The sequence below is a fragment of the Dipodomys spectabilis genome, unplaced genomic scaffold (genome assembly GCF_019054845.1).
Source record: "Dipodomys spectabilis isolate Male_0828 unplaced genomic scaffold, ASM1905484v1 ptg000001l, whole genome shotgun sequence".
Classification (NCBI taxonomy): Eukaryota; Metazoa; Chordata; class Mammalia; order Rodentia; family Heteromyidae; genus Dipodomys; species Dipodomys spectabilis.
Genome location: NW_024870678.1, coordinates 22,859,277 through 22,885,877, shown reverse-complemented (window position 1 = coordinate 22,885,877; position 26,601 = coordinate 22,859,277). Strand labels below are relative to the sequence as shown.

Here is a 26,601-nt window from a genome sequence, read left to right as displayed (position 1 = left end):
TAAAAGAGCAGCTTAGTGATAAATTTTTAAATGGCATATGCAGTTCTGTCTGCTGCCTACCTAGGATTTTAAATTTTAGAAACCTAAGGATTAATAAATACATGTTTTCATTGTTTCTTTGTTGTTGAAGATTTGGGGTTGTTTGTTTAATTACTCTGTGTGTGTGTGAGTGTGAGTGTGCATGCACACGCGCTGAGTATTGAATCCAGGATCTCACACATAGTAGGTACGCACTATACCCTTGGGCTATATCTCCAGCCCCACTGAGCTCTTTCTGTGGGGTGAGATGTGCTATAGAGTTTGGTAAGTGTGGGATGGAACTGCCACATCTTTCACTTTCCCTCCTGGGTCAGTTCAGTGCCGGATCCACTCCTATTCTTCTTGATCTGTCCCCTTCAGCACAAGTGTGTACACACAGTATGACCCTGTTCCATGGGAAATTGCTGCATAAAGTTTTCTTCACTGGTTAAGTCCTCCTAGAAACCACTGATTGGTGCCTTTGTTGTCATTCCCTGACTATATTCAGGCTTCATACTTGCTAGGCCTGCACTCTACCACTAAGCCATATAGCCCCAGCCTTCTCTGCTGGGTCTCTACATAAAAATTTATTTTTATTTTTGGTAGTACCAGGGATTGTACTTGGGGCCTCATACTTGTTAGATAGGTGTTTTTCCGCTGGAGCTACTCCATTAGCCTTTTTGTATTGGTTATTTTCAAAGTAGGGTCTCACTCTATTTCTGGGCTAGTCTGGACTGCAGGCTTCCTAGCTGTGCTTTCCTGTGTCACTGAGATGACAGGCACCTGCTACTGCGTCTAACCATTGTGCTTCTTCACCTGTAGCTGTGTGCAGCTATCTTGGTCAAGACAGAGTCTCACAAACTTTTTTTCCCTCATCTTGTCTAGCCTCAAGCCACAGTCCCCATCTCTATCTTCAAAATAGCTAGGATTGCAGCTTTGAGCCACTGTGCCCACTTACACATTCAATTGTAAGGTACATCATAAGAACCATTTTTATTTTTATTTTTTAAATAGTATGTCTGAAACGTAATTATTGTGGTACTGTTTCAAGTTAAGAACCTTGAACAGGGGCTGGGAAGGTGGCTCAGTGGTAGAGCGCTTGCTTTGCATGCCTGAGGCCCTGGGTTCGATTCCTCAGCACCACATAAGCAAAAAGAAAAAAAAGCCGGAAGTGGCGCTGTGGCTCAAGTGGTAGAGCGCTAGCCTTGAGCTGAAGAGCTGAGGGACAGCGCCCAGGCCCAAAGTTCAGGCCCCATGACCGGACCAAAAAAAAAAAAAAAAAGAACCTTGAACATATGCATCCCTGTTTGTGAGGGGTGGAGGAGGAAGTCATTAACCTGTATGATTTCGGTAGGTGAAGAGGAGGGGGTAGTGATGGGAACCAGTGTTAAAGAGGTGACTTTGCCATCACAGTTGAACAGAAGTAGAAAAGACATGAACAAGAGCCTTTCAGGTACATACTGAGGCTCTGAGATGGATCTCACAGTCAGTATTACTAGAGCAGTCATTGACAGGGCAAGTAGTACAGACCAGACCACTGCACCTTTCTCGTCCATGGTAAAGACTTTGGATTCTCCTGTGGCCTAGGTAGGATCCTGGGACGTTTTGAGCAGAGGGAGGGAGGGCATGACATGTCATCATAGGACCAGTATTGACATAAGGGCCCAGTGGCCCATGGCAGGACCAGGTAGACTAATTGAGATGATGTACAGATACACATAAATGAGATGGTTAGAAAGCAGGCAATCAGATGGTGGAGCTGAACAAAGATATTAGTGAAACTGAGTATAGAAGAGAGAGAAAGCAAGGTTGTCTCCCATTTTAGACCTGATTGGCTGAAAGAACCGAGGAGCCAAACTAAAGGGACGCTAAAGATGGGTAGGTAGGAAGACAGAAAAAGCATCCAGGGCTCAAGTTTTGACATGATTGTTTAAGACATCCTTTAAAAAATCCTTTGAAAAATATGCTAAATCATATCACATATGTAAAAATTTTTCTGGACATGGATGACTTTGATCTTTCATCTAGCCAAAGAAGTACCTGTTATATCTGCCTTGCATTGCTTTCCTAAAAGACATATCTCTTTGTCTCTAATGATCTCAGAGGTGCTGGGGTATGGCCAGGTCATAGAACCCATACCCAACATGTACAAGGCCCTATGTCCAACTCCAAGCATCACAAAAATAAATGGTAATACTCTATTCAACTTTGGCCATAGCCTTTCTCAAATCCTAGTGCATATCTCCTGGTTCCCTACTTGGTTATTTATGTTCTTTGAAACTTTCAGTTTTTATTGCATGAGCTTGTGAGAACTAAGAACATTGTGTGTGAACTGAGATAAGACCCTTAAACACTCTGTGACTACAGGATTGATGGCTGGACAGGTCCTGCTCACCCTATCTCTAGGACAGGGTTGTAAGTGCTTCACCTTTTCATTTCCTAAATCTGGCCTTATGAATACAAGGATACACCGGATACAGAGGTTCACAGTAAATATTGAATGGGTGAATGTTTCTGAACAAATTTGAAGAAACTAAATGTCTTTTTTCTTTTTTCATAGCGGCTGACAGCTATAAAGTGCAAGATAAGAAATCATCCCTCAACCGCCCTTCCTCTACAGTTTCAGGACCAAATAACAACTCCGGAAATAAACAAGGTATGATGTATTACATGGGCTTTGGGGATAAGAAGACTATTTCAAAAGCCTTAGAGGCATGCTGGTGAACTGTAAAGTAGATTTTAGGGGAATTTGGTTCCAATCTTACCACCCAAATACACATTCACTGGTATGATTTTTATGTCACAACCACAAATCAGAGCCTTGGTTTTCTCCCTTTCAAATAAAGAACAGATATTTGGTCTGCTTTTCTCAGAGTTGTACTGATGGTGAGTGACAGAAAGTTTGTGGATACATTTGCTTATGGCAAGCAGCATATAAAGTAATCATTTTACTCTTCTGTGTTAAAATTCACATAACACAAATTTTGTACCTATATGACCAGCATTATTGTATATGGCTTTTGTAACTTAAGAAAAAAGAAAAGGAAAAAAAAAAAAAGATTTGTCAGGTGCCAGTGGCTCACGCCTGTAATCCTAGCTACTAAGAAGGCTGAGATCTGAAGATCACAGTTCAATGCCAGCCTGGGCAGGAAAGTCCATGAGACTCTTACCTCCAATTAAACTGCCAGAAAACCAGAAGTGGCTCTGTGGGTCAAATAGTAGAGTGCTCGCCTTAAGCTGAAGAGCTCAGGGACAGTGCGCAGGCCCAGAGTTCAAGCCCCAAGACTAACAAAAAAGAAAAAAGAAACTTAAAGACTTAAGTCTTTACACATGGCAAAGCTCACATAGCATGTTTTTTACTCTATGTTCTTTGCAATGATTGTACCCCTTCCTCCACAGTAATTTCATTTAATAGCTTATGATTCATCATCGGTTCCAATTGTGATAAAAAGAAGCAGTCTGTAAACATAATACAGTTAAATAGACAGTGCAGTTTCTTATGTATGGTTCATGAGCGGGATTAGCATAAAATGTCATGATAAGGAACCATCAAAAGAAGGAAAAGCAAACTAGAAAAAAAAAAAAAAAGGAAAAGGACTAGAAGAAAAGACCTTGTAAGTTCTGCATGCTGTATATACTTAGTTTTATCCTTTGTTTTCCACTTGGATAACACCTTGAACATATAAGTCTATTGAGTAAATAAATCTGACTTGTCATTTTGAAGAAAGGGACAATAATAAAGGTGACTTGAAGAACACTGCAAAAAGAGCAACGTAGTAAGAGGCCAGGCGAAAGCTATCCCACCTCTGCCCTGCATTTCAAAGGCTCTTAAAAAGGTCGCATTCCATTGCATAATTGAAAAGACTCCTTAATTCAGGAGTCCCAGTTCTTGTGACTGGGGCTGTCAGTGCTGGCGTGGGCAGGTAAAGGGGGTATGTCCCATTCTGTGTTTAGAATTTGTATGAAATATGGCATGTACCTGAAAGTAAGCTACAAGTGGCTCCTACTTCAATTTATAAAGTGGTGAACTCTCTTACAAGCTTTTTTTTTTTCTTTTTTTTTGGTCAATTACAGGATTCAGTTGAACTCAATCCTGGGTGCTGTCTGAGCTTTTTTGCTCAAGGCTAGTCGTGCTCTACCACTTTGAGCCACAGCTCCACTTCTGGTTTTTAAATAGTTGGAGATAAGAGTCTCATGACCTTTCCTACCCAAGCTGGTTTAAAACTATGATCCTCAGATCTCAGCCTCTTGAATAGCAAAGATTACAAGCATGAGCCACCAGCACCCGGCTCTTACAAACTTTACATAATGTACTTATATGGTTTTTTATTAGTACAATTGATTTTCAATTTTTATGACTGAGGTTTTTAGAAGTAGAATTTGTTATTTAAGGAATTCACCTAGGTAGGATTGTTGGTGGTTAAAGATGGGGGGAAAAACGCTTACCACATCTAACTTTTTATAGGTTGAGATGGGGTCTTGTGAACTCTTTTGCCTGGGCTGACTTCGTTATCACCATCATCCCAACCTCTGCCTCCCAGGTAGTTAGGATTATAGGCACGAAGCACTATACCTGGCTATATAATGTATCTATATGGAGGGAAAACAACCTTGTGAATTGTTATATAATCAAGTGTATCATTGTAACTATAGACACATGGACTAATTGTGTTGAGGTGTAGTAATATTCATCAGTTTATTAGATCAAAAGACATTTACCCAGGTATTTTTAAAAATCACTTCCTCTCATATTTTCACCTTATTTCAGAACCTCCACCTGTGCTACGTGTTGATGACCGCCAGCGGCTGGCCCGAGAGCGGCGTGAGGAACGGGAAAAACAGCTAGGTACCCAGATCCTGCCCTGCAGGCCTTGTTTGATCTTGGAGGAGCTCTCTTGCTGAATTGCTATTTTTTTTCTCCTCTAGAATGAGGGCCACCTGCCATTGATAGATGTTACTGTCACAGCTGTTCTCTCTCAAGGACCTGGTAGACTTTAAGAGCACTGTGAAGGAGAGTTGAGGAAGTGATTCACATACACAGCAGTAAGCACAGCCCCAGGGTTAGATGATTATTTTTATGTGTTAGTTCATGGCATTACAGCTTCACATGGCACAGGAGAATGTGTATTTCAGTGGAATGATGTTGGAATTTGCAGGTGTGTGTGTGTGTGTGTGTGTGTGTGTGAGTGTGTGTGAGTGTGTGTGTGTGTGTGTGTGTGTGTGTGTGTGTGTGTGTGTGTGTGTTTTCCCAAGTTCAGGGCCACTTGCTCAGCTGGTGCTCTACCACTTCAGCTATACCTTCAGTCCAGCATTTTACTGGCTAATTGGAGGTGGAGTTTTGTAGACTTTTTTTCTGCTTAGACTGGCAGAGAAAATGAATATGAGAATTTCTGAGCCTATATAACACCCAGCTACCTAATGGCTCCCATGTTGGAAGGATGCTGTGGTTGAATTTCTAGGCAGGTGCTCTGCATGTGCAGTCAGGAAATGCAGAGACCCACTGCTGAGGTATCTGACTTCTGTCTTGTTTGTGGACATCCTTGTGAAAGGCCACTAGCTCGGACATTTATTAACCTATGGACTGCTGGAAAGCTGGGCCACAGACCTGGCTTATTGGTAAGCAGAGACCAGACGCAGAGGTAAAGTACTCACTGTCTTCTAGAACACAGCAAAGAATTCATGCCAGCTCTTCCTTTGTCTTGATGCCTGTTTGGGATTTTGTTGTTGTTTGTTTTTGTGCTGCTACTGGGACTTGAACTCAGGTCCTCACAATCTTACTTGGCTTTTTTTGTTCAAGGCTGACACTCTCCCACTTGAGCCACACTTTCACTTCTGGATTTTTTTCTGGTTAGTTGGAGATTCTAAGAATCTTTTAGATTTGTCTGCCCAGGCTGGTCGTGAACCTCGGTCTTCAGATCTTAGCATGTTGAGTAGCTAGGATTACAGGCATGAGCCACCAGTACCTAGCTTAATGTCTGCTTCTGCAAAGTTGCTGAAACCTGATCTTCTCTTTATGTACCCAGAAAAGAAAATGCTTGGCCAGTGTGACCAGAGATTGTGGATATTTTTTAACTTACCCTTACTTAGGCTGCCAAATGCACTATAGCGAATGGTTGATAGTTTTCTGAAGTTCTGAGCTGCAAGAGTGTATGTTTCCATTGGAGGTCCCAGCCCTTTATCCTGTCCAGACCTCCTTGGCATCCTTTTCAGCCCTGTCACAACAGCCACATGAAGGCATTTGTTTTGCTACCAGGCACTTCTTAGACACATATTTCAGTAACTTACTGGAAATTCACAGCCTTCTCTGTTTTCCTAAGCTTGTGTATCTGTGCGTCCATAGGGGCCTAATATTCCCTGTCTCTGCGGGTTGGCAGGTCTCTGGAGATCAGGCTGGCTCTGCCATCTGGGCACCTTCCTCCTCCCATGACCTGTCCCAGTGCCTAGTAAGGAATGGGAGAAGGAAGACCAGGCTGAGCAGAACTGAAACAAGAAAGCAGAGCTGTAGAAGCCCGAAGATACTAAAGGAAAGCAAAAATAAGAAAGCGGTTCTGTTCTGGGGTGACTGTTACTTGCAGTCTGTCTTCAGATCCATCCAAGTTAGCACTTTGTCCCCTCCCACCATCTCCCCTGCCATCTTCATTGGGAGTGTCACACTAATAGGCACCTCTCTAGAGATGTGTTGTGAATTTCAGGTTTGTATATCCACAATTGCTTAAAAAGAAGAGCTTCAGTAATATCAACAACACAATCTAAATCTCTCTGAGCTCTTGCATATTTATATTTAACTCCTGCCTTTCCATTTGAATTTCTTCATGTTCTTCAAATCAAGCATCAATAGGATTTTTTTTTAATTGATAGTGGAAATCTACAAAAATAACTATACTTCTTATGCTTTAAAGGTCTAAGACTTGTAGCTAATTCTCCCTAAAAGTTTTACGAGCATGTTGGTGGTGGTGGTGATGGTGGTGGTGGTGGTGGTGGTGGTGGTGGTGGTGGTGGTGGTGGTGGTGGTGGTGGTGGTGTGTGTGTGTGTGTGTGAGAGAGTGCACATGGGCACATGCCTATACTGGGTCTTGAACCCATTGCCTGGGCACTGTCCCTTGGTTTTTTTTTGCTCAAGGATGACTCTCTTGACCCACAGCTCCACTTCTCGTTTTCAAGTCTCAAAAATCTTTTCTGCCCAGGCTGGCTTTGAACCATGATGCTCAGATCTCAGCTTCCTGAGTAGTATTACAGGCATGAGCTACCAGTGTGCAGCTTTTTTCTTAAGATGGTATAGTTATTTTTATTCCTGTTGATGATATTTAACATGAACTCATTAATTTATATATTCAGAAACTTGATTTGCCAGAGACTGAGTAAAAAAAAAAAAGAGAGAGAGTAAAGTGGAGACCCTGCCCTCCTCAGCTGGCTGCAGTCCAGGAAAGGCAGAAGCAAACCTTAGTTACCATACATGCTGTGTGCCTCCAACAGGAGAGCCTGAGGAAGGACCAAAGCCAGCCTGGCCTGTGGCTGGTGCCTTTGACCACCACGTAGAATCATCTACAGGACAGACAGACAAGGCTAGGGCCTGGAGGAATGAGGAAAGGACAGGAGGAAACAACACTTTCTCTTCAGATTATTATCACACTTTTTTTTTTTTAATGGTGAGCTTGTATATAATGGATACAAGACTTCTCTTATTCTTACCTTGCTATATTAAGTGTCTTAGTTCTGATCTTACATCTTTTTTTGATATTTGAATCCTAAGTTTTGTTGCTTGCTTGTTTGAACTAGGGTCTTGCTATGTCTCATGTTAGCCTCATACTTTGGACTGGCTTTGGACTTATACTTCTCTTACTCCAGCCTCCTGAGTGCTGGGATCTTAGGCATTTACTACTATGCCCGGTCTCAAATCATAATTGTAATGGAATATATTCCTCCTTTTTTTCTTTAGAGTTTCGTTTTCTTTTTAAATTTTAAAACTGTCTTTTTGTACTACTTTTATGCACTGAAATCATCATAATAGAAGCTAAGTCTTATGTGAGGCTGCCCTCAGTTTTCATAAATACATAAACATGCATGCAGAATTCATACATGTATATACATTTGGCCTCAGAATACATGGGGGTGGTTTCTAAGGCTTCTTGAGTACAAAGTGAACATCACAGTACCCAGCTGATAACTGCACATAGACTGCTTTCTTCACAAGCTGTGATTAGCCAGAGGTTGGTGGTTTACACCATAATCTGAGCTACTTAGAAGGCTGAGATTTGAGGATCAAAGTTCAAAGCCAGTCCCAGTAGAAAAATCCTGGAGACTCTATCTTTAATTAACCACCAAAAAGTTGGGGAAGTAGAGCTGTGACTCAAGTAGTAGAGTGAGAAAGTGGAAGCCCCAGTCTGGCACTGAAAAAAAGCTGTTACAACTCCACGCTGTTACAAACAAATAAACAAGAGCCCTTACTGAATAGAAAATATTTGGAATTTACATAGTTGGAAAACAAAGGAAGAGATTATGTCAACAGTTACTTTAAAGCTTTCTAAATAAAACACTGGAAATTAGTCCTCAAATTCTTGGAAGGCCAGTTTAAAATGAATGGCCATTGACACTGATTATTTACTGTTAGATACGGGTTGAAATTGACATAGAAGGGCTGGGAAGGTGGCTCAGTGGTAGAGCGCTTGCCTTGCATGCCTGAGGCCCTGGGTTTGATTCCTCAGCACCACATAAGCAAAAAGAAAAAAGCCGGAAGTGGTGCTGTGGCTCAAGTGGTAGAGCGCTAGCCTTGAGCTGAAGAGCTGAGGGACAGCGCCCAGGCCCAGAGTTCAGGCCCCATGACTGGACCCAAAAAAAAAAATTAAAAAAAAAAAAAGAAATTGACATAGAAATCATTAAGGTTTGGAGTAGGTTGTTTTTCGGTCCTTTCTTAAATTTTAAAAAGCAAACTGGAGGAGACAGGGTAAAGGTCTGACTGTCTTGTTTTGAGCATGGTGTATCAGTACTATGTTGCATTTGGACAGAATCTATTAATAATTTTCTGTGGGCTAAATCTCTGCATTGCGCTCTAATGCTTTGATGGTGGGATTATGCCTGTGGTGTGCCTTTCTATGTTACTCTCCATTTTTTCACATAAAATGAGTCATAATAAATCTTTGCTTGTGAAACTGCTTTGCTCTGATGTTTGGCTGGACAGATGTTCTCGGAAAGCTTTATCTTTCTGCCTTAAAAGCTTTATAAGTGGTTCTTCACCAACTCTATTCCATCTGATTCTATTCAAGCCATTTCTCTAAACTCCTCTCTCTGGACTTCAGCATATCTACCCTTCCCTTTCCCTCTCCTTCTCCCTCTTCCTCTCTCCATCTTCTCCCCTTTCCATACAAGTGCATACGGGCCCAGGTATTGGGACTTGAACTCAGGGCCTGGAGCTATCTTTCAGCTTTTTCACTCAAGGCTGGTACTCTACCACTTGAGACACAGCTCCTCTTACAGTTTTTTGTTGTTTGTTTGCTGCTTAATTGGAGATAAAAGTCTTAGATTGGTTTGCTGAGGCTGGCTCAAAAATGTAATCCTCAGATCTCAGCCTCCTAGTAGATAGGATTACAGTATAGAAATGAGCCACTGGTCTCCACCTACTTTATGTTATTGAAATTAATTTGCTAACTAGTAAGTAGTTCGGATGATGTCTAGTCAGAGATGCTGGAGATACTGAAGTGAAGACACATTTCTCATCTCTTGGAACTTGTATTCCAAGCCAGGAAGTAACCTAATACAAGATCCAAGGTTATATCACTTCTAGCTACAATTCATTTTTGATATGTCTCATAACCAATCCATCAAGAAATAACCTCCAGATATATCCAAAATGTAACCGCTTCACACTCTGTTAGACTTGGGCTCAAGCCACTAAACCTCTCCCCTGCAGATTGCACCAACTCCCAGCTCTCCTTTCTTTCTCCCATCTCTACCGCTCCGTGCTCAGCCAAGCAGCCAGTGCAGCCCAGTTAGAAGGGGGCCTGCTGTGTCATGCCTCTCCATCTTACAGCTTTTTGTTTCTTAAACACTCCAACACAGTCCTGAGTCAGAGCTGTAAACACTTGAGTATTCCACACTGTAAATCTATAGCCTCTTCTCTCTCCTTTCTTTGTTTTTCTTGCTGGTGGTAGTGGTGGTTTGGGTTTTTGTTTTGTTTTGTGCTATTACTAGAGCTTGCACTCAAGGCCTGGGTAGTGCCTTAACTTTTTCATTCAAGGCTGGTGCTCTACCATTTGAACCATAGCTCCACTTTTGACCTTTGCATGGTTAATTGGAAAGAAGAGACCCTTTGCAGACACTTTGCTGCCTGGGCTGGTTTTGAAACTCCATCCTCAGATCTCAGGATCTGAGTAGCTGGGGTTACAGGCGTGAGCCACCTTGTCCCGTTCCCTTCTTTAGGTTTGCTTTAAATGCTATCTTCTCAGTGTGGCCTTCTGTAAATTTGCAGCTCCCTCAAGAAGAATTCCCTTTCTCTCCCTAGCATCATAACATCTAAACGTATCAGTATTTTACTTTCTTCTTGTGTCAGATTCTGCTGGAATGTGCTCCTTAAGAGAAGGGGTTTTACTTCTCTTCATGTCTACAGCAGCTTGGCACGTAGCCAGTGTCCAAACTTTGTTGAGTGTTACATGAGCAGTGCAGAGGAGTATAGGGGAAATTACAAATTAGTGACATTAGCAATAGTTGGGTCGCACAGGTATTTCTAAGAAGAAATTGGTCTTACTCTCTAACCCAGACTGACTTTGAAGTTGCAGTTCTGCTTCAGTATCCCAAGTGCTGAGATTACAAGCATTCATTCTGTCACCCTGCCCTTAAATTCTTATTCTTACCGTCTTCTCACGTGAGCAAGACAGAGATATTTATAGAGGAGTTGTACCTTAAATCTTCTTACTGTTCATGTTTCATAAAGCTAATAACTCTTGAAATATTTTGACAAGATCAAAAGAATTTTTAAGAAATGTTTAGTAAGACAGTTTAGGGAGATCAAGGATATCCCTTCTTGAAAATGACATGGAGTAAGTTGAAATTTTTGTGTCTAATTTTAAAGTGTATTGACACACTGCTGACACTGAGGAAACATTGAGTTAAAGTATTTAGTCTCTTTCTGAGACCAGTATCTTCCCTGCCCCACCCTGTGGATAGAACCCAGGGCCTCAAACTTGCTAGGCAAGCGCTCTCCCACCGAGCTACACTCAGTGTAGCTCAAAATCTTGAATCTAAAATCTTATTTGACAAGATTTGCATTTCTAACTTGGACTTTCTGGGCTTTTCTGGAGTCTTCAATCATTAAAGATTGTCACAGAATATAGGATTGATAGAGTTCTCAAACAAAAATTCAAACCTATGAAACTTTAATGCATTCGTATTGGCTTTTATAGCTAAGTTCAAAGTTGTACAGAAATCTATCATAGTGTAGTGTTTTTGAATGAGTAAGTTAACATATTGCAGGGCGTTGGTGGTTCACCCTATAATCCTAGCTACTGAGGAAGCTGAGATCTGAAATTATAGTTCAAAGCCAGACCAGACAGAAAGTCTGTGAGACTTTATCTCCAATTAACCACCAGAAAACAGGAAGTAGAGCTGTGGTTCAAGTGATAGAATGCTAGCCTTGAGCAGAGAAGCTCAGGGCCAGCACCCAGGCCCTGAGTTCAAGCCCCACAACCAACTGGAAGAAGAAAAAAAAAGAATAGGATATTTAAAAAAAAAAAAAAAAAAAGGGATTTTAACCTTTGAACAAACTTCAGTTAAATTGTAATTGAAGGGCTTGGGGGGGGGGGCTTTTTTTTTTGCCAGATTTCTTTGCTTTCAGTCATAGCTTTTCTTTTTTGTTTGTTTATTTGTTGTTTTTTTTCTTTTTCTTTTTTACAGTTTATTAATAATCCCTTTGTGAAAATCTCGTCATCACCCCAGGCCCTGCCACTGCAGGAGCTTTACTCCTTTGGCTTCTTGCCAGCTCCAGCACTGGCTTCTCAGTCCCTCTGAGTCTTCATTCTGCTTTTGCATTCCTTTCTCTGTTTCCTCAAGGTCTTTTCTTTTCATACAGGCCATGTCTTGCAAGTCTGTGTTTGGGCTTTTTTTTTGCATAACCCAAGGAATCATAAATCATGCCAAAGCCAGTGGTCTTGCCACTACCAAAATGGGTTCTGAATCCACATACAAAGATGACATTGGGTGTGGTCTTGTACATTTTGACAAGTTTTTTCTGAATTTCTATCTTAGGTATTGTTGCCTTTCCAGGGTAAAGAACATCCATGACCATCTGCTTCCTCTGAAGTAGTCGGTTGGTCATGAATTTCCTGGTGTGGATACTTACTATGTCATTCATGATGGCGACAGACCTTCAGACAGCTAGGGAGGAAAAGAACCTGTTTTTCTTTGATTCAATCCCTCCCTCCCTGCCTCCCTGCCTCCCTGCCTCCCTGCCTCCCTGCCTCCCTCCCTGCCTCCCTGCCTCCCTGCCTCCCTGCCTCCCTGCCTTCCTGCCTCCCTCCTTCCCTCCTTCCCTCCTTCCTTCCTTCCTTCCTTCCTTCCTTCCTTCCTTCCTTCCTTCCTTCCTTCCTTCCTTCCTTCCCACGTTCCTTCATCATAGGAATCAAACCCACAGCCTTGTGTTTGCTAGGCAATCACTCACTCTACCACTCAAGCTTTTCTGTCAGCCCATTTGTTTTCATTTTTTCTTTTGAGATAAGGTCTTGCTACCTTTTGGTCCTTTTGGTCATGCTAGCCTCAAACTCACAATCCTCCTGCCTCCGTCTCCCAAATGTCTGGAATCACAAGCATGTGTCACCACACCCTGCTTGTTTTCTTACTCTACATTTTCCCCCCTCTCTCCCTGACCTCAATATGTTGTTGACTCAGGGACCAACAGTATTTTATTAAGATGTATGGTCAAGAGATAAATCATCATTCTGTCTCAAAAGTATTTACAGACAAGTTAGTATTAGTGAGCAAACAATAGTGATAGAGCACTGGTTAGACTTGATTCCTGATCTCATACTTCACATTGTTTAAGAGATATTTGTTTGGACAAAGGATTTCTCCACCCATAAGAAGGGAGAGAGGGAGGGAGGAAAAAAGGAGGGAGAGATGTTGCACACCCATGTGCACACCCACTGGAAATAGTCCTTCTCATCCAAATGTCAAGTAAGTAAACTTTGACAGCTCTGCCATCAGTCTTGATTGGCATCCAGTTCTGCTGAAATTGGTACTTGATGAAGACATATACAAAAGCTTCCAACACTGGTAAATAGATAACTCCAGGATCCAAATGGCCCTTGTGGGAGGAACATGACATTAGCAAATACCATAGCACTGTATCATAAGTCAGGCTTGCTGCTGGAAAGGATAGGTGCTTGTTGCCCAATGGGTTAGGTAAAGAGAATATCAGATAGACCAAAAGACCAAAGAGCCATTCTTCCCTCCCCCACCAAATTGTCTTTGCCTTTAAGGGTGAAAATGAAGAGATCTGCAAAGTAAAGGGTCTTTTGAACAAATAGTAATACATCTAAGAGTGACATTGGGAGCTAGGGACCTCCAGCTTCTCCCTCACCCTGGGGAGGGACTCCAGACTCGGCCTTTTAGCAGAATGGCTCATTGTTCACCTCCAGAATGAGACAGCCAAGTCTGACGTCTAGCTCATCCACTTGCGAGATGTCAAGGCAGGTTGCTTCACTTCTGTGTCTCAGACTTCTCATAATAAGTTTAATGGCAGTGTCTGCCCTGCAGCATGGCTGTAGAAATAAAGCCTGTAAATCACCCAGTGTCAGCAATACAATATAAAGTAAGAGCCAGGGTGATGACGATAAAGATGAGGGTGGCCAGTCATGTGACTGGAACTGGAGAGGTCTGACAATGGAGTGGCAGGCAGAAGGCTGTGTGTGTGTGTGTGTGTGTGTGTGTGTGTGTGTGTGTGTGTGTGTGCGCGCGCGCGCGCGTGTGTGCATGTGTGCGTGTGTATGTGTGTGTGTGCACTCGCGCTTCCTGGGTGGGGCTCAGAGAGACAGCCAGATGGGGAGAAAGGCAAATTCTCTGAGAAGTGTAGGGGATTAGGGTTGAGGTGGCCACCAAATGAGTCCAAGGGTGGCCATTGGTCTGTCTAGGAAAGCTGCATTTCTTGAGCAGGAGGAAAACACAAGTAAGAATTCCAGGGAATCTTTGATCTGATTTGCTTCTTTATCTCAAAAGTCATTCCACACAAAGGAGGCTCTTGGTCTTCCCCGCCCAAAGGAAGGAGGTGTTTGGTTTTCCCAGTGTATCAGCTGCTGGCTCAGCTCCATCCTTTCTGTACAGGGAAGCAGGCAAAGTGGGGGGGCTCCTCCCCTAAGGAGACAGAGCCCTGGCTATCCTGCAGTGCCACCCTTGTCAGACAGTTTTCCATTGTATAATCCAATGAAAGAACGATAACCACAAGCTGACAAGGCTTTGGATTATCATCCGTGTCCAATGTAAGTCACCTTGCTTGAAAATCACTCAGCTCTAGATTATTTTGTGTATGGTGCTAGAATCAAACCCAGGGCCCGATGTGCACAAGACAAGTGCTGTACTGCTGAGCTATATCCCTAGCCTCCTTCAATAAGCATTCCAGTTCATTTATTCAAACTTGTGTTAGCCATCTACCAAAGTAGGCATGAACTCAGAGCGGTTGCCATCTGCAGAGTAGACCCAATGCCTCAGGTCATGCTGCTCAGAGGAGGTGCATTTGATGATGACTTATAGGACAAAAGTTCACCAGGGAGCTGGGAAAGTGGCTCAGCAGTAGAGTGCTTGCCTCACATGCATGAAGCCCTGGGTTCAATTCCTCAGCACCACATAAACAGAAAGGTTGGAAGTGGCACTGTGGCTCAAGTGGTAGAGTGCTAGCCTTGAGCTGAAGAGCTGAGGGACAGCGCCCAAGCCCAGAGTCAAAGCCCCACAACCCACAACCAACAACAACAACAACAAAGTTCAACAGATGAGAAGAGGTGTTTTGGACAAAGGTAGCAAGTATAATATTCAGGATCACAAGGCCTATCTAAGGAGTTGAACAGGGAACATGGGGGAAGTAAGTCTCCAGGTCTGTTGTATGAGGAAGCTATGTCTGAGAACAGTAAGTGGGATGGATTTGAAAAGGCAAAAGGCTGGACATCAGAAGCAGGAAGAAAAAATGAACCCTTAAAGTAATAGCGACGTCAGAGAGGCTCCTACGGGGTCTGAGAGATCCCGAAAAGACCTACCACTTGGGTATGTTAAGTCAGTTAGAGCATCTATGAGGAGAAAGTAAGGAAGACCTGACATTTCAAACTGCACACAGTTTCCTCTCCTGGAGCTAGTATCAGAAGACCAAAGGCAGAGGGTTCGCTGCTCACCTCACACACAGCAAGTCGGGGTCTGTGAGAGTTCTCCGTGAGTATTCAGGTAGAAATGTGAGTCAGGCACAGGTGTACATGGGCGCAATATTGTGTCCTCTCTGGCAGCATAAGCTTTGTAGTCAGAGCTGAGGCAAAATCCCAACTACTTCATTTAGACTTTGGTCATGGGGGTATTATTTAACTTTTTTGGATCTTTTATTTCTTATTTGAATTTCAAATCCATTTTGTCTGATATTAATATTTTTAGTTCTGGCCTTTTTGCTTTCATTTGCCTATGGCTGTTTGCTTCATGTGCATGTGTGTGCGCGCGTGTGCGCGCAAGCTTGTGCACATACATGTATGTATGTGTGCATGTGTTGCTGAGGATCAAACCCAGGGTCCTTACATGCTAAGCAAATACTCTATCATTGAACAATGCCCTCAGCACTTTGGTTTCTGTTTTTGTTTTATTGTTGCTATTGTTTTTCAGGTTTTTGTTTTTTGTAAACAGCATAGGTAGGTGTTTTGGGTTTTGCCCAGTCAAAAAAAATATGGTATTTTTGTATGGTATTTTAGGTTTGGTTTTGAGGTAGGATCTTACTACAGGAAAAGCTATATATAGCTCAGGCTGTCTGTTGATCCTCTCGCTTCCATGTCCAGGTTGGGCTTATAGACATGCTCCGTCATGCCTGGCTAAATCTGTCTTAATAAACTTGAGTTTTTTCCTTCCAATTTATTTTAACTTCCTAGTCCCCTTTTTCCTCCTTTTAAGGGAACAGGCAGTATTGGTGGTGTGGAAATAGAGGCTAGTTTGGTGCAAATAAATACTATTCTTTCCACAGTTCTCCTTACTAATCTTGAAATTGTACTGTGCTTGTACATTCTATTAGCGATTACCACTTCATTCTTTTTTCTTGGCCATTGGATAAAATGTATCAGTATTTCCTATATGAATTCTCTTAAGATAAGTCCTGTAAAATGTTGTATTTCTCTGTGTTTTCATTTTTCCCTTCCTAGAAATAATGACCTAAATTGAATAATAGTTTATTTAAGAATTATCATTAGCACTTAGTTAATGTCTTTCAAGTAACCTGAAAAGTGGCATTTATTTGAATATAAATAATCTCATTATGTGTTGAGGTAAAGCATAAAGCTTAAATTTTCTTTCTTTTTTTGTCTTTCTTCCCCACCCCCTCCTTTCTCCTACTCCTCCTCTTTTCCTTCTCCCCATCCCTCCCTTCTTCCTTCCCTCTCTCCCTCCTTCCTTATACCTTTCTCTCCTTTACAGTGTTTGGAATCTATCCCAGGACCTTAGATATACTTCAGAGCAACCACCCTACCTCTGAGTTATATCTATAGCTTGAGCTGGCTTTGAACTACAATTCTCAGATCTTAGCCTCCTGAGTATCTAAGATTATAGATGTGTGCCACCAGCACCCAGCTTTCCTTGGCTTTTGATAAGATTTGGTACTGTGGGCTCCTCTTGGTCCTCACAGGCTAAGCTGACTGGGTTAGGCCGTGAGGCACTTGGCACATCGTTCATCCACTATTTTCCCCGACTTCTTTCAAAGAGCCAGTACTGTGTTGAAAGAAGTGTAGTCAGCACTGCAGTATATTGTACTTTTTACAGATAGACAGATGGTACCATTGATTATGAGGACACATCCTATCAATATTAGATTTGAGACCAGAACATGTATGCCAAACTAGAAAATCCTATGAGTTCCCAAAGGGGAGGATTCAATGCATCTTCTTCCACCTCATTATTAGCATATGAAATTATCCTAAAAATTAATAGCACTCTATTGCTTTCCTCCTGAGCTTGGTCAGTACAAAACCTTAAAATTCATATTTACTATATATGACCCAGCCCTAACTATTCAAGTTTTAAACTCCAGTGTGTTGCATTCTTTTTTACCTTCCCATAAAGCCGCACGAGAAATCCTCTGGCTAGAGAAGGAGGAGCGGGCCAGGCAGTACTATGAAAAACACCTGGAGGAGCGGAAGAGGAGGCTGGAGGAACAGAGGCTGAAGGAGGAGCGGCGGAGGGCGGCGGTAGAGGAAAAGCGAAGGCAGAGGCTAGAAGAGGACAAGGTAAGAAGGAAGCTCCTCTGTTCCCCATCACGGAGCACTTCTAGGGGATGTTGTGATGGATTCCAGGAGGCCATGGTCTCAGCTACCCCCAGATACGAGGGAAGCTGGATGTGAGGTGGGTGGAGGATGGCTGCCCAGTACTGCCGCAGAGCTTCACATACACGTTTCTCTGCTCTAAACCTATAACTGATTAGTGTTCAGTTCACCTCTGCTGAGCATTAAGCCCCCTAAGGCCAACTATAGGTCCTTCCATTCATAAACATTTTCACAAATATGCCTTATTTAACACTTCCTCAGAAAGTAGTAAGCATTTTCTTTTTATAGTTCTCCTTACTAATCTTGAAGTTCTATTGTACTGCTCTTGTACACTCTATTAGTGATTAGCACTTCATTCTCATTTTTCTAGGCCAATAAATAAAACAAATTAGTATTAGTACTTCCTCAAGAAGTGTTCAATATTTCCTTAAGGTAGCCAGGCACTCACTGGTGGCTCACACCTGTAATCCTAGCTACTTAATAGGATGAGATCTAAAGATTGAGGTTTGAAGCCATCTGGAACAGGAAAGTCTGTGTGACTGTTATCTCCAATTACCACCAGAAGTGGAGCTGTGGCTCAGAGTAGTAGAGCGCTAGCCTTGAACAGAAAAGCTCAAGGAAAACCCCCAGGCCCTGAGTTCAAGCCCTACCACCAACAAAAGAACAAAAACTTCCTTAAGGAAGTACCAATTTTTGCATATGGAAATTTATACCAAAGTCATACAAAGACATACAAATCTTTTTTTTTTTTTTTTTTTTTTTTTTTGTCGGTCGTGGGGCTTGAACTCTGGGCCTGGGCGCTGTCCCTCAGCTCTTCAGCTCAAGGCAAGCGCTCTACCACTTGAGCTACAGCGCCACTTCCGGTTTTCTGGTGGTTTATTGGAGATAGGAGTCTCACGGTCTCTTCTGCCCGGGCTGGCTTTGAACCGCGATCCTCAGATCTCAGCCTCCTGAGTAGCTAGGATTACAGGCGTGAGCCACCAGCGCCCGGCAAAGACATACAAATCTTTAAGGCAGAGATCAAGAACTACACATCCTCAAATCGTGAATTCCATTTTTAAAGCTTAGTACCACAAGGAGCTGCAGATATAGTTCAGTGGTGGACTCCTTGCCTAGTATGCATAAATTCAATCCTTGATACATCAAGAAAAGTAAAAATGAGCTAAATGTGGTATGCACATTCCTTTCATACTACCATTTGGGAGATGGAAGGAGGAAGATAGTTAGTCCTGCCTGGGCTACCTCATGAGACTCTGTCTCAAAAATAAAGAAATAAATAGAATTAAATTAGGTGTAGTGCATGCACTGAGCATCAGATTCAGCAAAGACCTGCACTACCATGCTTGTTAATGCTGACTAAATCATGGCACCTTGGACTGAGGTCATTTATTTGAATGTCTGGACTACACCAAGGGCTTTATGAGCAGAGAGCTATGGTTTCAGTAACCTTCAAGGTGGATATTATTCTTAAGATAATCATACTAGCGTAGCCGATTGCCAGTGGCTCACACCTATAATCCTAGGAACTCAGGAAGCTGAGATCTGGGGAACAGTTGGAAGCCAGCCCAGGCTGAAAAATCCATGGATTCTTATCTCCAATTAACCACCAAAAAGCCAGAAGTGGAGGTATGGCTCAAGTGGTAGAGCTACAGCCTTGAGCATAAAAGCTAAAGGACAGTATCCAGGCCCTGAGTTCAAGCCCCAGTACTGCTCCTCTTCTTTCCTCACCCCCCCCCAAAAAAACTAAAGCATACCTGTTAGGAAGTAGCAGAGCAGTGCTATATAGTAGGGTAGGTTCTGCCTTAAGTTGTAGGAGTTTCAAACAGCAGAATGTAACCACTGACTCCATGGTTCCATTTCAGGAGCGCCATGAAGCTGTGGTACGACGTACAATGGAAAGAAGCCAGAAACCAAAGCAGAAGTATAACAGGTGGTCATGGGGGGGCCCTCTGCACGGGAGCCCCAGTATCCGCAGCGCAGGTAACCATCCAGCACCACTTCCAGATGTCTTTTTTGTAAGGGTACATTTGATTTTTTATTTTTCCCCCAAATCTGTGGTTGCAAAATGAATATCCTACTGAACTCTTGGAACTCCAATTAACTGATGTTCCCACTGGAAGAGGGGTAGGGGTAAGATAGGCCCTCTCCATTCCCTTAGCACATTTGTGTTGCGAAATCCTTAGAGAAACCTATGCAGCATTTCTAGACTAGATTTTAGGAATTCATTTGCATAAGGGTTTCAGGGCTGTGGAATAAGTTAACCAATGTTTATTTTTTTCTCCCTGGGAGAATCATAGTAATATGAATGGGACCAAAATAAATACTATGAACATGTGTATTCTGTCCCTAAAGTAAAGACTAATGCTTTTATAAAAATGAGCAGGCAGGCAGCTTAGGCTAAAAGTAGTCATGTGTCAAAGCTTGCTCTTCTTTCTTGGATGGACTTAAAATCATATTGAAATTGGAAATGTTTTATATTTGTAAATTCAGTACACCCTGAATTTTACGTAGCATGCAGGTTCTTTTCATTTGTGTGAGTCTTAACAATTTATTTTTGTATGTATTTATTTTTAGTATTTACTTTGAAAAAAATCATGTGTTACATTCTGTCCTCAGGTGGTTTTGTTGAGTCATCATTCACCTTTGTCGATTTAGCAGGCTTGGACCACCACTTCACAACTTTGGGTGGTACTAGAAAATATGGTACAAACATTCCTATGGTTGCTGACCGCCTGCCCCATAGTTAGCACCTCAGACCACGGGCCAGTTCATCCCTAGCTGAACCATCATACCTTAGCCATAATGCATGATTACTATCTTCCTACTGTATAGACCTAGATCTGGGATTCACACAGTGTTTCCTAAGTCTGATAATGTGACATGGGTGACTTAAAGGTGTTGAAATAATTACCTGTGGCATATTTGCTTCCCTTTTAAATGATAACTTTTAATAAAACCTTCAAAAAGTATCTTTTAGGCCAGACTCCCTGTGGCTCATACCTGTGATCCTAGCTTCTCAGGAGGCTGAGATCTGGAGGATTGCAATTCAAAGCCAGTCCAGGCAAAAGAATTTGTGAGACTTCATCTCCAAAATAAGCAGCAAACTATATAAATATATATACAGTCTAGCTTGTTTTTCTGCTAATTCTGAAACATAACTAAATGGTTTGGTTTGGTTTTGTTGGGTCCCAGACCAGGACTCTGTATGTGACTCTTGCTTTTGCTCATTGGCTAGCATTGTACCACTTGAGCCACGCTTCCAACCCCCAAAATTAAGTATTTTTAATTACTTGTTGAAGACAGGCTTTATACAGGCAGCTTTCCTCCAACTAAAACTTAACATCTAAAAAGCAACATTACACAATAAAAAAAATGAAAAAAAAAATAAAAAGCAACATTAGAAAAATGTAAGAATGAAAGCCGGGCACCAGTGGCTCATGCCTGTAATCCTAGCTACTCAGGAGGCTGAGATCTGAGGATCGTGGTTCAAAGCCAGCCTGGGCAGGAAAGTCTGTGAGACTCTTATCTCCAGTAAACCACTTGAAAACTGAAAGTGGCGCTGTGACTGAAGCGGTAGAGCGCTCGCCTTGAATTGAAGAGTGCAGGGACAGCGCCCAAGCCCAGAGTTCAAGCCCCACGACTGACAAAAAAGAAAAAAGAAAAATGTGAGAATGAGCCAGGCACTGCTGAGATCTGAGAATCAAAGTTTGAAGCCAGCCCAGGCAGGAAAGGCTGTGAGACTCTTATCATTAATTAACTACACACACACACACACACACACACACACACAAACACACACACACAGGAAAGGCTGTGAGACTCTTATCATTAATTAACTACACACACACACACACACACACACACACACACACACACACACACAGGAAAGGCTGTGAGACTCTTATCATTAATTAACTACACACACACACACACACACACACACACACAAACACAGGAAAGGCTGTGAGACTCTTATCATTAATTAACTACACACACACACACACACACACACACACACACACACACACACACACACACACAGGAAAGGCTGTGAGACTCTTATCATTAATTAACTACACACACACACACACACACACACACACACACACACACACACACACGGGGGGGGGGGGGGAGGCAAAAAAGAAAATGTGAATGGCTTTTGTTGGCCTTCCTTGAGCCCTGTGCCTCACATCTCATCATTGTATTCCTTTCTGTCTAGATCATTTTATTAGGAATCCCCTCCCCCCAAACCCACCAGTTAAGTATAAAAGTCATCGACAGGTGTTTGGTGGTTTGTTTTGTTTTTATTTTTTTAATATTGAGATGTTGTAACTATAATTTTTAAAACTCAGTTGAAGTTAGAAATGTTTAAAAGAGCTATTCTGTGAGGAAGTTCATTCCAGAATGTTTACTGTCAAGGTTAGACCAATGGGAACTAGAATTGAGGGTATCAATGACAAAGAATGTTTGTGTTTTAGTTGTATAAGCAGGCAACAACAGAAAATAAAATGATGCAGGCTAGGTATGGTGGCACATACCTGTAATCCCAGGGAGGAGGGGGTAGGAGGGTAGCAATTTGAGGAATACCAGAGCAAAAATATGAGACTCTGTCTGAGGGCAAAAATATGAGACTGTGTCTGAAATCAAAGCATAAGGGTCGGGGCCATGGCTCAAGTGGTAGAGCACTTAAGAAGAGGCCTTCCTGAGTTCAATGCATAAAAGAAAGAAATGTACTCATTACCTTGCTCGTGTAACTGTAACCCCTTTGTACAGTATTTTCACAATAAAAAAAAACAATTAAAAAAGTTATCAAAAAATAAAACTTCATCTTTAGCCATTGTGGATCAAAATATCTATTTGTCTACTAGACAAGTATTTATTGAGGTTTGTAGACCTTTACCATATTTTCTTTAATTTGGAAACAGTTTTTATAGTGAGCATGATAAGAATTTGGTCCCACTGTACCAACAGTAAATTAGCTAAGATAATTTTTACCTTTTTATCTGCTTTTTCAGATAGGTTCTTGAATAGCACACGCTGGCTTCAAACTAATTATGTAGCACAAATGACCTCAATCTCCGTACCTCAGCGTCCCCAGTGCTGGCATTACAGGATGCACCACCACACCTAGCTGATTTTTTTTTTTTGGCATTTTACATGGCTATTTTCCTTCTGACTTCAACTTTAAATATTATTATTTCGCTGCAGAATGAACACTAATAAGAACTCAAAGTTTTCTAATTTATGTCACCATCAGATCTGTTGGGCAAGTTTGTGAACTGTTCTGCCTTTACAGACCTAGAGCACTTGTCTTTCTTGTTTTTTTGTTTTTGTTTTTGCAATACTGTGAGTTGAATCCAGTACCTCACCCATAGTAGGCACAAGCGCTCTACTTCTGAGCTACATCCTTTGTACTCTTACTGTTTTTCTACTTTGAGACAGGGTCTTGCTAAAATGCCCAAACTAGCCTCAAACTTTCCATCCTTCTGCCTCTCCCTCCCAAGGAACTGAGATTACAGTTGTGTACTACCATGTCCTGTCTTCTTATTTTTTAAAACTTCTGTGCTAAGCTGGATAAAATAATTTACAAGCAAAAGTACAGGCAAGCACACAGAACCAAATGTGCTTTTAACTCCAGAATTTTTGGTATATTTTACCCACACTGTTACCATCCACTGTTCTTGCCTGAAGAAGTTGAGAAGGCATTCACCATTCCAAGCTCCTCTCTCAGCTTGTAGTTGGCCTCTGTCATCTCTGGAGCCCTTCCTTGGCCTTCCTTTTCTCTTTGTCCACTTCAATTGTAATAATATTGTCAAATTTCAAGCTGTGGATCTGAATACTTATTTATTCTATAAGAAAAATGAATTTCATTTCTCACCTATGTTCCCTTTAATGTGTGTACTTAGAAAACTGCTGTTATGAAAGATCTAGACATAGAGCTGTTACATTCAACCCTAGTCTCCCTCCATTACTGACCCAGGAAATTGCAATCCTGCATGCTGTCAATTAGCATTATCTCCCTTTATCGTAGATCCAGACAGGCGGTCAGTTTCCACCATGAATCTTTCGAAACACGTCGATCCGGTCATTAGCAAGCGGCTCTCATCCTCCTCTGCGACTTTGCTAAATTCTCCAGATAGAGGTACAGTCAAAAAGGAAATAAAAAAAATGTTTCGTTATTTTTAATGCTTTTTAAAAAACTTTTCAGATGTTTACAGATGAAAATATGCATCTGAAGTTGCTTTCCCTGCGTTTCTTAAATAGGAAGAAAAAACTTGCGAGTAAAAAAGCAATAAACGTCTGCGCAGCATTTGCCTTGTGACAAGACTGTTCCCCATTTTAGACCATGGCTGAATGTTGTATTTAGCAGTGATGAAGTGGTGCTTCTGTGGACTCTTTAGTAACAGTGTACAGCTCCCGAAACTACCCACTCTCCACAAAATGAACATTGTTGCCTCCAATCATATTGCCTCTGGCTTTTCATCTGTACCTTGGAAATTCCAGGCTCTGATTTTCTCCTGTGTGTGATTGGGTTTTCAGTATCCTTTCATTCACTCATGAAGGATTTGACCAACCTTCAAGAATACCATTATCATTTTAGCCTCCTGAAAAGTTTTATAATCACAGTCCCACAATTAACCTCTTTTCTGAGTTTTAAGTTTTATGCATCCTATGGATTTACAATACATGAATGTTGAGGTATTTATAAAGTAAAAGTTTTATTTTACATATACCATAGAAGGAACAATCAAGCTTATAAGATAAGCTACTTGTTTTATGTTAATTAATGTGAGTGTAAGTAAAACCAAAGAATTATTGTGTAATGAAAAAGCACATACTCTTTCAGAATAACAGATTGTGCTTATTTAAGGGCTTTATCTTAAAAGTAGACAGTTTCTTTGTTTATAATCTTTATAAGGAGCATAATGTGTGCATGTTCTGTGTGTATGTCTTTATAAATTTGGTATTGTATAAAAGTTATCATGGTGTCATTGTAATGTATGTATGTAATATATGTAATTATATGAGTGTTGGTGTTATTTGATACTTTCTCATAAAGTAGTAAATGTTTGAACGATTTCCTATTCTTGCTTTTTAGCCAAAACTGTTCCTTTTAAAATTTAACTTGTATTAATCATTGATATGAGATAGCAAGTCAAATTAGAAACTTTTCTGTATTCTTTTTATATTCTTAGAACTGGATGCTGGTGGCTCACACATGTCATCCCAGCAAATTAGGAAGCTGAGATCTGAGGATCATAATTCAAAGCCAACCCAGGCAGGAAAGTCTCTGAGATTCTTATCTCCAGTTAACCACCAGAAAACTGGAAATAGAGCTATGGATCAAGTGGTAGAGTGCTAGCCTTGAGTGAAAAAGGTCAGGGAGAGTACCCTGGTCCAGAATTCAAGTCCTGGCAAAAGAAAAAAAAAGTATTCTTAAATTTTGTTTCAGACTGGGTGCTGGTATTTTATGCCTGTAATTCTAGTAACTCAGGAGGCTGAGATTTGAGGATCGCAGTTCAAAGCCAGCCTGGTCAAGAAAGGCTATGAGACTCCAATTAAGCATCAGAAAACTGGAAGTCAAGCTCTGACTTAAAGTAGTAGTGTGCTAATAACCTTGAGCAAAAGAGCTCAGGGACAATGCCAGACCCTGAGTTCAAGCCTCACAACTGACAACAACAACATCAACAAAAAAACTCACAAAACCTTTTATTTTCTAATTTATTCCTTTGATATAAATGTTATATTTATATTTTCTATGGGGTTTGTCACCGTATTTTAATTTTATGCTTTTGTGATCTGAAGCAACCATAGGATTTTGTAAATCTTTTTTTGGTATGTGTGTTATATTGTAACTGTGTACTGGGATCTCTCACTCTTGCCTAGCTTTTTTGTTCAAGTCTGGCACTTGACTACTTGAGCCACACCTCCACTTCCAGCTTTTTGTTGTCTCACAGAGGCCAGGCGATGGTGGCTGTAATCCTAGCTACTCTGGAGGTTGAGATCTGAGGATCGCAGTTCAAAGCCAGCCTGGGCAGAAAAGTCTGTGAGGTTCTTATCTCCAATTAACCATAAGAAAACTAGAAGTGTCACTGTGGCTCAACTGGTAGAGCACTTGCCTGAGGGACAGTGCCCAGGCCCAGAGTTCATGCCCCATGACCGACAAAAAAAAAAAAGTCTCATGGACTTTTCTACCCAACTAGATTTGAACCATGATCCTCAGATCTCAACCTCCTGAGTAACTAGGATTACAGGCATGAGTCACCATTATCCAGCCAGATTCTTTTAAACTTTTAAATTGAAATTAAACCTTGCTTACCGTAGCCTCTTACAGTTCCATTGCTGAAATTAGGATGAGAGTAAGGAGATAGGTAATAAATTGACAATGTCCTGTCCCTGCCCCCGTAGATTGACCATGCTTAATTGTCTATGTATGGTCTGTTGGGGACACTGCATGATAACATCTAAGTGGCTATCTTGAGGTTATGTGATCTTAAAACTAAGAAAGATCCGTTGGATGGAGCATCTATTCCAGCTAAAGTAACAGGGACCCTCTGACTATTCAGAAGAGGAATCAAAACTAAGCTCAACTGCTCCTCAGCACTTGGTTGCTACGCTGCACCTGAAGTTCTGCACCTTAGTCTGGCTCAGTGGAAGAATGCACTGACCATTAGAGAAGTCAGAAGCAGGGGTAGCTTAGCTAGTTAGTGGATATCTGATAAACAATCTGGGCCATGATGAATTACACCTGGAAGTTGAATATTCAGCTAGACCGATAGAACAAGAAAGAGGACACATGAGAAGCGCTGTTTCTGTTGCCCTTTTCCAAAAAATATGTGAGTGTTCCTGTTCTTCCAGGAATATCACACTGGAAGGGGCTCCCATCAGGCGCGTTCTGTGGGAAGATTTTTGTTGGTTTAGTTGGTTGTTTTATTTATAGATTTTTTAATTATCTGTCAGTAGTTGTGCAGAGGTGTTTGCATTCAGCATGTCAGTTTATGAGCACCATTGCATCTTCATCAATGCCACCTGGCTTGTTTGTCTTTTGTAACTTAGACAAAACCCTCAAGGTGTGGTGAGAGGCTTCAGGCCTTTGGTAACAGTAGAA

At 41.6% G+C, this 26,601-nt stretch overlaps 1 protein-coding gene and 1 pseudogene across 3 annotated transcripts in view; one reads left to right on the top strand and one right to left on the bottom strand.

Moving 5' to 3' along the window:
* Map7 (microtubule associated protein 7) overlaps positions 1 to 26,601 on the top strand; it is a 151,538-nt gene that overhangs the window by 96,218 nt on the left and 28,719 nt on the right. For all 3 annotated transcript variants that reach the window (XM_042694283.1, XM_042692958.1, XM_042693607.1), the window contains exons 2-6: positions 2,579 to 2,674; positions 4,787 to 4,864; positions 17,290 to 17,453; positions 19,352 to 19,469; positions 23,524 to 23,634. In XM_042694283.1, the coding sequence (XP_042550217.1) occupies positions 2,579 to 2,674; positions 4,787 to 4,864; positions 17,290 to 17,453; positions 19,352 to 19,469; positions 23,524 to 23,634 (567 nt within the window). The remainder of the gene's footprint in view (positions 1 to 2,578; positions 2,675 to 4,786; positions 4,865 to 17,289; positions 17,454 to 19,351; positions 19,470 to 23,523; positions 23,635 to 26,601) is intronic.
* On the bottom strand, positions 11,964 to 12,371 carry LOC122121685 (annotated as a pseudogene).